Here is a 12,170-nt window from a genome sequence, read left to right as displayed (position 1 = left end):
TGAGCTGAACTTCTCGGTATAGTTTACTATGAGCTGAACTTCTCGGTATAGTTTACTATGAGCTGAACTTCTCGGTATAGTTTACTATGAGCTGAACTTCTCGGTATAGTTTACTATGATATAAACTTCTTGGTATAGTTTACTATGAGCTGAACTTCTTGGTATAGTTTACTATAAGCTAAACTTCTTGACGAGAGTTACATGGTTGAGTGAGAACCAGCGTAGCAGCCGCCCCAAGGTCCTAGTGCCCTACGGCTGAGTATGATGATAGGCTATTGGACTGTAATTTGAAGGGGGAGAAAATATACAAACAAGAACTTGCACACATATGTAGCATGTTAGAGTTATAAATAACTTTTCCATGTGAGAAACAATAGTGTATTTTAATGACGTCACCAAAATAAAAATTAAAAAAATGTTTTTTTCTTTAATTTGCGGGGAGGATGGGGCTCAACATTTTTAGGCAATGAGAATTTTTTGGACACCCCTGATTTAATGTATCAGGTGCTTGTGGAGGAAAGCCAGACAACATCAAGCCCTGAGCGAATAAGTTAACGTCGAGTAAATCAAGAACACAGCCGAAAGAGTGGCGCAGGGTGAAGGACGTGCTCAGTAATGAGGAGCACTAAAGTTGCTTGGCCTAAAGCAGCGGTTTTCCAACCTTTTTTTTTGTCATGCCCATCTTTTGGAGGAAGAAAAATGTTCAGATATACAAAATTAACTTTTCTTGTGATGACCTCATTGGTAGATAAATACTGAAAAGCATTGTGCTTTACAGAAAAAGGAGTACATTCCAGACATGCAGGCAGCGTCATCAGCTGTGAACTTTATATCTCCCCCATATCAGGATGGTTCGATCCAACATGACACACGCTGAAAACATGAAGCGCAAAACAAGTTTCAGTTGGGTATTTTTACTGAGGCAAAGGCCCGCGACCCACCAGTTGAGAACCACTGGCCTTAGGCCAGAAGAGTGTCGATGACGCAAACAGGGTTTCTGTTCACCGACATCTACCCAAACCGGATCTGGATAAGCTCCTTTTTTTTAAAGTCAGAGTCTATCTTGTTCTGACTTGTTGGATGTGGAATGCGTTTTTTTTTTTCCTGAGGCTGAGAGACAAAAATGCAGATACCGTCAACGGGGGGAGACTTTCTTATCCAACCAAAACAGGACCCGGCGTGGATGTAGTTTCTGACTGAATATAAGGGGGGGGATCTGAGCACATGGAGGCTTCTGCTCAGGTTATTGTAACGTGACTTCTGTTCCCAGACATTAGTCCAGACCTACTCATCAAGACCACAGTCCAGCTGCTTTCGTGCAACCCTCTGCCCTTCGTAATGGCAACGGTGAGTACAAAAGAAAAATCATCACAATACTCGCATATGGTTGTATTTGTAGCGGCGTTCCGTCTGCATTTTCATAACGCAGCTAAAGAGCAGCGGGCACTGAGTTTTCTCGCACGCGTGTAAATCAGACCGTCCGATTCCGTTTCTTTGTCCTTTATTTCTTAACCAAAATATACAAAATAATAAACGTTCAAAAACAATATACGGTTCATTGATCACACGGTAAAAAAAATGTCTGCTCTCAACCCTGATGCGGCTCTTTCCACTTCACCTGATGCCATTATGACATCATTTAAAACACCTGGTGCGAGTGTCTGTCATTAACATAAACATCTTTAAATAAAATTCAAAAATAAAGTTCCTCCGCAGTGAGCATAATTCTACATACTAAATTCTAAATACTTCTGATATTTTAATTAATATAAAACACACTTGTGGCTCTTACAGTATTGTTTGCTTGATATTCAAGTTTGTGGTGCTGTTAATTTATTTTTCATTTCTACTGCATTATGTTTTTGTATCATTCCAAGGCAATGTATTCATTTAGCGCCCAGAAGTGATTTTTAAGAGAAAAGGTCAATGAACACGTATTTCATTCTCAAAAGAATTTAAAATAGTTTGGGAATAAAATAATAAAAGCAACACCATGCCGTGTCATCAAATGTACATTTTACTGATAGTCTAGGAAAGTGTGCAGCTCTGGGAAGTTGAAATTGTGTTTAATTGTATCACAGCTTAAAGTCTGAGCGCATAGTTTTGACAATATTACTAACCTTTGTGTTGTTGCACCTTGCTGCAGAGGAATGAGGTCATCCCAGATTTAGTTTTTAAACGTAAAACAACTCGTCATATTCTACTAGTTGCTGTTTGTGAAACAATTTTACTTGCCAAGCATATTAAGTCTAATGAATCTCCACAACAGTGAAAGCTTTCACTTGTAATCTGCATTGTATCTTTACTGCAAAAGTAGTTGTGTAACATTGTTCCAGTAAGAAGACATAACTTACATCCTGCAACCCGTCATCACCGACACTGTTAACGCCTCTTTGACTTTGCATATTGACACTAGTGGTAGATGCATAACTCGTGTTTTTTTTAACTGTTTGGTAATTTGTGCTGATTTCAGCCCCACATTTGAATTTCGAAGTTTAAAATGACACATTTTGTGTTTTCTTGTATGTTTTATGGCCTTATGATTTCATGTTTTGCTTTTTTCAACAGAAAAGAGATGTGACCAGCTGGACGCTGAATGTCACCGTACTGCGAGCGGAGAACATTTTCTCCTACGATTATGGTATGCATCGCTATCAGTTTGATCTGAATGAACATTTTGTGACTTTACACTGCACACTTCATGTTATTTAACCCGTTATGTTCGTCTCAGGTACAGCCGCGATAGAAATGTGACCCGCTGCATGTGTAATCATCCAAAAATTGTCAGAAACCAAAAAATCATAGTATAGTTTGTATTTCGTCACCAACACTATTAACGATACAATCAGTATGCAGTAGAATGGAGTTATTCACCCCTTCATAGATTATAGTTCAATTATGGATAACTCATAAAAAATACATGCTTTGTAGGTACTTTGGAAAAAAACCATAACCTGTATTTTTTTCCTACATTGTATTTGCATTTTGAAACTTTTTTCCATGGGGTAATGCAGATAAATAACGAGACACTCTCTGCTGTGCTCACACACAATTCAGCCAGATGACTCACGTGGATATGTATTGAAAGTTAACTTCATTTATGTTTATTTAGTGTTAAAGGGTCATTTCTAGAACTACTTTCTATATGGAGTTTGGAATGACCAGCTCACAAGGAGGACGACTGCGTTTCATAATTATTTGACACTTTGACGTCGCGCTTGGAGGAAAATGTGCATCACTTTCCTCATCTGAAGGTTCATAATCAGTAAAATTTTAATCTGAAGATGGTCTTCATCTTCAGACACATCCTCTATTTACCTGTCGTGACCAAGGATGATTCTTCACACTGACTACACTAATTAAGGCAAATAGAAGAAGTTTTAAAAAGAAAAAAGGTATTTTTTTCATAGATTTCCAAACTTTGAAGCAGGTGAAGTTGAGCTACATGACTGTACGGTTGATTTCCGCGCAAACACCAAAGACACAGCAACGGGGAGCAATTCAGGGTTAAGAAATGGGGTTCAAACCTTGAAGCACCAGATGTGATTGCCAGTGCATAACATGCTTTTCCAACAAAACCTTTTTCTAGACCTTTAACACCAACATTCAGTGTAATTTAGTGAGCAGATGACGGCAAAATAGGTCATTATATCCTTATTAATGACTTGAGTTACAAATTCTTGGGTTTCGTTATGCGCAGGGTAAACATTGTATGACCAACGCTTGTTGCATGAACCCCGTCTATTAATCCTTCTCTTGATGTCAAACACCAGGTTCTGAGTCAGACTGCTATGTTACTGTGTGTCTGCCCTCAACATCTACAAGAATCTACAGGACTAAAAGTGTGTCAAACAGCAAAAGTCCAGAGTGGAACGACACGTTTACTTTCAAGATCAATGACAATGTCAAGGTGAGACCACAGGACGGTGGGCTGATGGCACCTCACTCATATCTCATGATATCTTTCTTTCTTGAACTACAACATCAGTTATTCTGGAACCATTTAAAGGATTTTATGAAGTGAAGTCTCATTGAAATGTAGGATTACAAATGTGTACTATTTGTGTGTAATATTGGTGTTCATACATGCATGTGCTAATCTATACACAATGCCAAGCAATTTGAACTCATGTGAAACAGTTTTACAAATACACACATCATAAACCTGTACAGATCTATTATTTCAACTTCACAGATCTGATCATGTTCACCTTTGAAAAGCTTCCTGTGTTTCTGAATGTCCAAAATATTTGTGACATTCGGTCGTATTTGTTAGAGATTGTTAACTGTGTGCAAACATCTTCTGTAAAAATACAAAACAAGAACACACATGTCAAACGTTCAGAGTGAAGCCACACCCTGCGTTAAGGACTTTTCTATTTCCAGAACCATCTCGAGGTGAACCTGTATGATGAAGACCCGATGAAGACTGACAACCTGATCTCCTCCCTGAAGTGTGACATCAGCAGTCTGACTGCGGAAAAGAAGGAAACCAAAGAGTTCGTCATCGACCCTAAGGTACAAGTATCAAACGCGCTTTAGACACTTGCATGATCCATCCATCCATTATCTGTGACAGACATTGGAGGAAGGCAGGGTTCACCCCGCCAGACTCTCAGGGGGCTCACATTCACACCTATGGGCAGAATAGAGCCACCAATTAACTGCATGTCTTTGGACACTGTGGGAGGAAGAACCCAGCGAGAACATGCAAACTCCACACAGAAGGGATCGAACCCGTGTCCCTCTTGCTGTGAGGCTACAGTGCTAGCTAGACGCAGCCCCATCTGCGTGATGATGATGATGATGTTGATGAAGTGTTGATGTAGTGGAAGACTGCCAGACAACGAGAAACTAAAACCAGACAGGGCTGTCAAGAATCAGCAGTCAGAAGTAAAGCTGTCGGTGGTTATTAAAAGTTATTGAGCTGGAACAATTAGCCAATTTATTAAAGAACAGAACATATTTAAAATGTCTCCACATCAATAATAATTTGTTGAAAAAAAAGAGTGAAGAGTTTCAAACATCCTTCATTTAGTAAATCTTTCTCTAACAGCTCCACACTTCAAAAGCTACATTGAATCTCTGGATCATAAAGTGGATAATACTTTTACTTTGAAGGTCAATCTTAGGGTAAGATCACAGTACAATAGGCGACAAGTACCTCACTAATATCTTATTATATCTTTCTTTATTGCACTACATGTGTGAAGCCTTCCTATATAGGGCAAAGGTGGAGTGTAATGACCTTTTAGAGTACAGGTAATGACCTTTTAGAGTACAGTGAGGTAGACATGTTGCCCTGGTTGTTGCATCAGGATCTGTTTTAAGTTCCCATGCACCACCAACACAACTGGGGCTTTTGTTAACACAACTGTGGCTTTTGTTAACACAACTGTCAGTGTTTAGTGGCAGTCACAAGCCTCTGAGGGATTATGTCCTGGTTGCTTGACGAGTTTGCTAAGGAGGCCCGCCATCATCACCATCATTTAGGTGCCCTTGGGCAAGGCATTTAACCCACAAACTATGCCTGAAGAGGGAGGTCATGAATCAGATTGAATACCTGAGAACCTTTTTGATGGATTCGTACCAGAAAATCATAAATTTTGTAGTAGCAGCAATGCAGCACATTTGTTTCCATGATTAAATATTTACTCATCTTCTTCTCTCTTGTCAAAGGGTAAACTCTGGATAGTGTTTGAGCTCCTGCAAAGGTAAAGTTTGTTGAACTTGACATTTCATTTGGCATTTTAGTTTGCCTTCTGCCTTTTCAGTGCCCTTTGAGACTTTGCAATTTCTCAAAATCTAAATAATTATTCATAAGAAATTAAGTTTTACATAATACAAAAAGCGAAGATGCGTTTTCTCTTATGCTGTTTGGGCCATACATTTAATTTTAAAAAGTGCAATTTAAAATGTTTATAGTATACTGTATGTGATCTATATCATACAATAAGTACAGTGTTTTGTATAAATTGCTTGTCTGACCTGCAAATGTTAAATTGATCGAGTCCATACCAGTTTCTCTGAGCAGTTCCAAAACAACAAACGTTCAAAATGAAAAGGCTCAATATTCAACTCATTTGTTTCACTTTTTGCAAACTTACTTAAGCTGTAGGACTCTGTAAGAAGTTGTCTGATTATACTTCTGCCTGCATTACACTTAACTATTTAATTAAGACTTAGCACTTTCCTTTGTCATCAGTCATTTATGATCTGGTATTGACATGAAATAATGTTCAAGCATGCTTTGGAAGAGCTCTCCAAAAGTCTCTACCCAGTTAAATATGTTAATAAAACAAACATCAGTCAGATGAACACTATGTGAATATTGATTTTAAAAATGTATCTCTTTTCTGTTTTTTTTAGTGAGAGGAAAGTGTCCAGTCACATCCACGATGGCCCCTCAGTGGTAAGCACTCTACATACACACCCAATGAAGACTAAACCAAAGAAAATCTGTATATAGCAACCAAATACCAAAAGGTGATCAGTGGAAGGTTTATATCTCCATATACTGCACACCATTCTCCCAAACTGGTACCGCTCCGTCCACTGGAGCAGATCTGAGGCACCTTTCCGGGTCAGCTCAGTCAAGGGGCTGGTCAGATCTGCAAAGTTTGTGGTCAACTGTCTGTAATAACCTTTTTTTTATGTCTTGGGTCGCTGGCAGGCTGCGATCGCGAGTGGTTGACCTGCCCGTTGCCCAAGTGGTACCCTAAATGCCGTACCTCCCTCCGTCATACTGCACACTTCCCCGGGTTGGCGGTGAGCCCCGCCTGCCTTGGGGACTCCAGCACCGTGTCCACCAGCTGCATATGCTCCGCCCTGGTGGTGCTGTGGATGATTACGTTATCCAAGTAGGCGGCAGCATATGCAGCGTGCGGACCAGCACCTAGTCCACTAGGGACCGAACAACCCAAAGGGAAGTTTGGTGAATTGGTACAAACCAGAGTGGAGAAGGCTGTCTATTCCTTGGACTGTGGTGACAGAGAAATCTGCCAGTAGCCCTTGGTCAAATCCAGCGTTGTAAATAAACGCCCTGAGCCCAGTCGGTCCAGGAGCTTGTTGGCAAGGCGCATTGGGTCCGCGTCGAAACATGACACTTCATTCACTCTGCGATAGTCTATGCAGAATCGTATAGACCCATTAGGCCCCAGCTCCTCTCTCACTCAGATACAGCGCCCACCCGTGAACTGTTCCAAGACCACGTTCTTCAACACTTCCTGCGCCTCTGCCGGGCCCCAGGGTTGCAGCCATCTGGTGGGTCCGTCCTTTCGGCGCTGGGCAAAAGTGAACGGCCAGTCTTCGGCCATTAGCCCGGCCTCGCGGAACCGCTGGTAGTCCTCCGAAGACTGAACCAGTCGGTCCACAAGTCTGCGTAAACCTGCTTGGCTGCCGGGGGGCGGCCCCAGAGCCGCTGTCTGCAGGAGCCGAACTACCCACTCGGCCGCAGGCCAGACGCATGTCCCCAATGTTGCCTCGAATGAGTCCAGGAACGACTGTCGGCCGCTGCTCATCCGGTGTAGGGGCCACCCCTGCCGGGTGGCGATCTGCTCCAGGGGGTATGCCTCTCTGCGTTGGCCTGGCGAGCCTCCACGAAGTGTTGGTTCATCTGCATCTGCTCCTGTTGCATGGCATGATCCCCGCCAGATCAACCCCAGCGCCACAATCAGCTGGGTCGGCACTTCCGGTTGCTGCTCTTTGCAATCGACGTGCCCGCCCTCCGTTGGGCACCACTGTAACAATCCTCCTTTGCCCCAGCGAGTCTCGGGCAGCACAAAGAGAGCAACACGCTGGGATTTGAGGTGTCTTAATGTTTTTTTTGATTCAACTCAGGCGTACAGGTATTTGGCTATTCCGGTTGCGTCGCCTCTGCTTCCCGCTCTTCTCCTTTCTTTAGTCTCTACTTGTGCAATTAACAGGAAGATGCATAAATCACATGTTGCCCCACAGCTGAAGGCGCTTGCACCTGTTCCCTAAACCACACCCTCGGTCAGTTCCTTCTGCAGCTGAGTCTACCTAACCTCGCTCCGTCGCCACAGTCACTTTCTGGATGAGGAAACAGAGCCACATCATCTGCAAAGAGCAGTGATGCAATTCTGAGGTCTCCAAACTGTACACTCCCTTCCCCCAAGAATATTGATGGGTATTTCCCTCAAGTCCTCAAACTCTGCCTCCTCCACAGAGGACATCTTGGCCAATGAGCTCTTTCCACCACTTAACAATATCTCCAGTCTGGATCAGCAGTTCTCCTCCCCTACTTAACACAGCATGAGCTAGCTGCATGAGCTAGCTGTGTGTGGGGATATCGCTGCAGTATAGCCAGTTGAATCGATTAAAGTGGAAGTGTATCCTGAACTTGAATCTTTTCATAATTCCTTTTGGCTTTCTTATTCAACAGAAGGAAATGATCTCCTATTTCACCTTGAATGTCACCGTACTGAGAGCAGAAAAAAATCCATCCAAAGATTACTGTAAGTAATATGTGCTGTGCATGTTTTGTAATAACACTTAATCCCTGTTAAAGATATTTGTTTTTATTTTTAAAACATTTCACATGAAACTGATGTGGGTTAATCATTGCATAGCTGAAACGGTCTTCTTTCCTGTCTCTCGGTTAGTGTCGCAATCCGACTGCTACGTGATTCTGACTCTCCCGACGGCGACGGCAAAAACCTACCGAACGACAACTGTGTCGAACAAAAACGACCCAGAATGGAATGAAACGTTTACCTTTCGGGTCCCCACCCATGTGAAAGTGAGTCTACTCAATATTAGCATTAGCATGACACAAAACACAAGCGTCTGACTGACAGCTGTTCACTCAGCAGAGACTTGTTTAGAATGTACTAATAGTTTATTACATATGAATAACATTTGAATATTGCAAAGTCGTTGGCGATTGGACTCCATCCATACTCCATGTCCCTCAATCAGCTGTAATCCTTCGGAAAAAGACTGAGATGTATGAATTAGATAGTGTAAAGAGTCGTCTTTTCTGAAATACCGCTGAAGAATCATTTGTCTCGTCCATTGTGGGAGGAACCAGTACAGTTAGCAGAAAAGCTCACTGAGTCACAGCTTTTTACTTCTACTTTTCTGTTTCCCCAGAACGTTTTAGATGTCAAGCTCTATGATGAGGACCCTTTAGCGCGTGATGACCTGTTTGGAGAGCTTCTGTTTGATGTCACAGGACTCACAATCGGGAAGAAGGAGACCAAAGTCTTCACTGTAAACCCAGAGGTAAAAGCAACAAGAGAACAACACTTGCTCTGTAGGATTGTAACACACTGAGGGCTGAGCTGTTACAACTTGACCATGAAGAATGATTATGGTTGAAGGATTTTTCTTGTTCACTTTTCTATAGACCGGGGGCAAACTTCTGATGGCGTTTGAGCTACTTCAGAGGTAACTGTATATTACTGTTTTTACTTTGTTGTCCACTATCAACAGATAATACACTGTATGAACCGGTTAAACATAATGAACCTGTCTTTTTGTAGTGAGGACCCAGCTTGTGAATATCGCACTAATGGCGTCCTTGTGGTAAGATTTATCGAATGACATCATCAATATACACCTTAATAAATACACTCAGGAACCATGGTTACATCAGTACTCTATTCTCCATGTTGGCTGGAGAATAGAGTGTGACATTCCATCAATTACACTTACTCAGAAACAATGCTTTTGTGAACTACACAGTATGATCATTGCTGAAGGAAAAAAGCACTGCTATTAACAAGCAGGTTTTAAATGAGGAACTGAAGACTGTGGTTGTGGTGCAGAGGTCTAAACTTCTCACAGCATGGTGAAGACTTAACAATCTAACAAGCTGTCTTGAATCCTAAAACTATTTATAGATATATGAGCATTTAGCTGTCTCTTGACACACAGTAGGCGGGTCCTGACGCGTGTGAGAATAATTATTAATACATTAATCTTATTTTGAATTCCCTCACCAGAGTAACTGATCTCTCTTTGTGTCTTCCAGGCTGCGCCGTTATCTGTACTGGACATTAACATTGAGAAGCTACAAAGGGGTGACCGTATGTATTCTATTCAATTAATTAAGTCAGGTTAAAGTTACTTTAGCTTTCATTGCCCTCTTCCCCAAATACTTTGAGTGAAGGATTCAGGTCAGCTTTACAGATATGAAAGACCGTCCTGTCATGGGACTCAAAACAAATCGTGAAAATCGCATAATATGTGATATTAAATTCAAATGATCATATTTGACCATGTGTCGTGTAAAAGAGGTGACTTGTTACTAACCCTCAGTTAACAAACTATTACTTTAATTTTTACTTTGGCGGATCAAGCATTTCAGCATCTTCACAACGTTCAGCTCTTTTAGCAAGGAGCTGGTGAACATAGTGCTTCAGTTCTTGGAGCTAAAAGTTAATATTAGAATTACAAAACACTCAGTATCCAAAGACACAACTCAAATTAGTAATAATGAAGTTCAGTAACTGCTGGATGCATTAAAAATACTGTTTGCCATATCAACTGTAAGACATGGGCTCTGTGGCAAACCAAGATTGCCATGCGCTGTTACTTGTATCTATCTATGAAGCTGGTGCCTCACTAGCTAACCTAAACTGACCTACTCACCTTCCTGTAGCTACCAGCACATAGCCTCACTAGCTAACCTAAACTGACCTACTCACCTTCCTGTAGCTACCAGCACATAGCCTCACTAGCTAACCTAAACTGACCCGGTCACCTTCCTGTAGCTACCAGCACATAGCCTCACTAGCTAACCTAAACTGACCCGGTCACCTTACTGTAGCTACCAGCACATAGCCTCACTAGCTAACCTAAACTGTCACGTTCCTGTAGTTAGCAGCACATAGCCTCACTAGCTAACATTTACGTTTGGCGATTGACTTTAAATGTAATCTACTCACGCGACTATTTTGCAACTCTTTTGGTGTGAACATGACATGAGTGGCTGTTCAGGCTCTTTAAAATGTACAGACCCTCCCACTTATTGCCAGTTCAACCAGCTCAGGAAGGAGTTTAATAACAAAAACGTATAACTTTCCAAGCACTAACAACATTGGTATTTATCAGTTTCAGCTTGAGGATGTTCTCTTGTGGGTACATTTCTTTCACCAGGTCTGTGGGACAAGGTGCTGACACTGAGGGGTGCCTATCATGAGAATCACACAATTAATGCAAAAGACTCCCCAAAACTGCGATTCTACGTCAACAGAGACTTGGAGACAGAACTAGGACTAGCAGTGAGTTTTAATTGCCTGTTAATTTGACCTGTTTGCTTATTTCATTCCACCTTTTCAGTGATAACTATCAAAGAAACTTTTTCTTAGTTTTTTCTTCAATGATACATCAATCTAGAAAAAAAGTGTAACATGGCATGCTGTTTTTCCTGTTCTCCATAAGCACTCTGCTTCAACCTTTTGTTTCTGCTCCTCCAAAGGAAACGTATACAAATCTCAATCCACTAACAGCAGAACAGGCAGGCAAAGTGTCCGTTTGCATTGATCAGGTAAGATGTTTGTGTGCAGCTGGGTTCACTGGTCCTTTTGTTTTGACCTGTGAAGATCTGAGGAAAGTCCGACCCAAGCATCGATGGGCCCGCTTGCTGAATTTGATCATATAGGGCTGTAGTTTAAATAATATATGTTTCATAACAATTTGCCTTTTTCTCATCACAGGACACAGTGGATTTTGACCTGGAAACACAAGAAGGGTAAGGTGCTTCCTACTTCCACTATACGTTGTTACAAAAGTATGTGAACTTTCAAATATTACACCTAAAGCCTACGTGGGCAAATAAGTGGTAGAACAGTGCCGTCCTTCAATCAGAGGCTCGGTTGTTTGATGCCCGGCTCTGCTAGTCGATGTTGTCCAACCCACTAAAATACCCCCAGACCCAAAGTATATAGACTTGGGCATCCAGCTGGGTGCAGCTAAACGACATGTTTTCACTGACCTTTTTCTGGTTTTGTTACATACGCCTTAACCCTGGAAATCCACAGCGAGGGCTTTGCGATTCGTCTGGACTTTGACATCCCAACTCAAGAGAAAGAGTTCCTGAAGAAGAGGAGCGTTGTCGTGTCACAGGCTTTGCAGAAGCTTTTTGACAATCCAACAGATCCTAAAAAGGTATAGTGCAACTGTCTCTTACTTTTTTCCCATGT

General features: G+C 41.8%; 1 protein-coding gene across 3 annotated transcripts in view; it reads left to right on the top strand.

Annotated features, from left to right (window-relative positions):
- LOC137779941 (cytosolic phospholipase A2 zeta-like) overlaps window positions 1-12,170 on the top strand; it is a 51,000-nt gene that overhangs the window by 33,070 nt on the left and 5,760 nt on the right. For 2 of the 3 annotated variants that reach the window (XM_068568201.1, XM_068568202.1), the window contains exons 2-17: window positions 1,271-1,347; window positions 2,569-2,641; window positions 3,774-3,910; window positions 4,387-4,518; window positions 5,680-5,714; window positions 6,370-6,412; window positions 8,405-8,477; window positions 8,625-8,761; window positions 9,115-9,246; window positions 9,371-9,411; window positions 9,507-9,549; window positions 9,998-10,052; window positions 11,125-11,249; window positions 11,447-11,515; window positions 11,685-11,719; window positions 12,009-12,135. In XM_068568201.1, coding sequence (XP_068424302.1) covers window positions 1,271-1,347; window positions 2,569-2,641; window positions 3,774-3,910; window positions 4,387-4,518; window positions 5,680-5,714; window positions 6,370-6,412; window positions 8,405-8,477; window positions 8,625-8,761; window positions 9,115-9,246; window positions 9,371-9,411; window positions 9,507-9,549; window positions 9,998-10,052; window positions 11,125-11,249; window positions 11,447-11,515; window positions 11,685-11,719; window positions 12,009-12,135 — 1,334 coding nt within the window. The remainder of the gene's footprint in view (window positions 1-1,270; window positions 1,348-2,568; window positions 2,642-3,773; window positions 3,911-4,386; window positions 4,519-5,679; window positions 5,715-6,369; window positions 6,413-8,404; window positions 8,478-8,624; window positions 8,762-9,114; window positions 9,247-9,370; window positions 9,412-9,506; window positions 9,550-9,997; window positions 10,053-11,124; window positions 11,250-11,446; window positions 11,516-11,684; window positions 11,720-12,008; window positions 12,136-12,170) is intronic. The other variant, XM_068568203.1, reaches the window with a different exon arrangement.

The sequence above is a fragment of the Clinocottus analis genome, unplaced genomic scaffold (genome assembly GCF_023055335.1).
Source record: "Clinocottus analis isolate CAN_PGR_092001 unplaced genomic scaffold, fCliAna1.0.p SCAF_8, whole genome shotgun sequence".
NCBI lineage: Eukaryota > Metazoa > Chordata > Actinopteri > Perciformes > Cottidae > Clinocottus > Clinocottus analis.
This window is presented reverse-complemented; position numbering and strand designations above follow the sequence as displayed.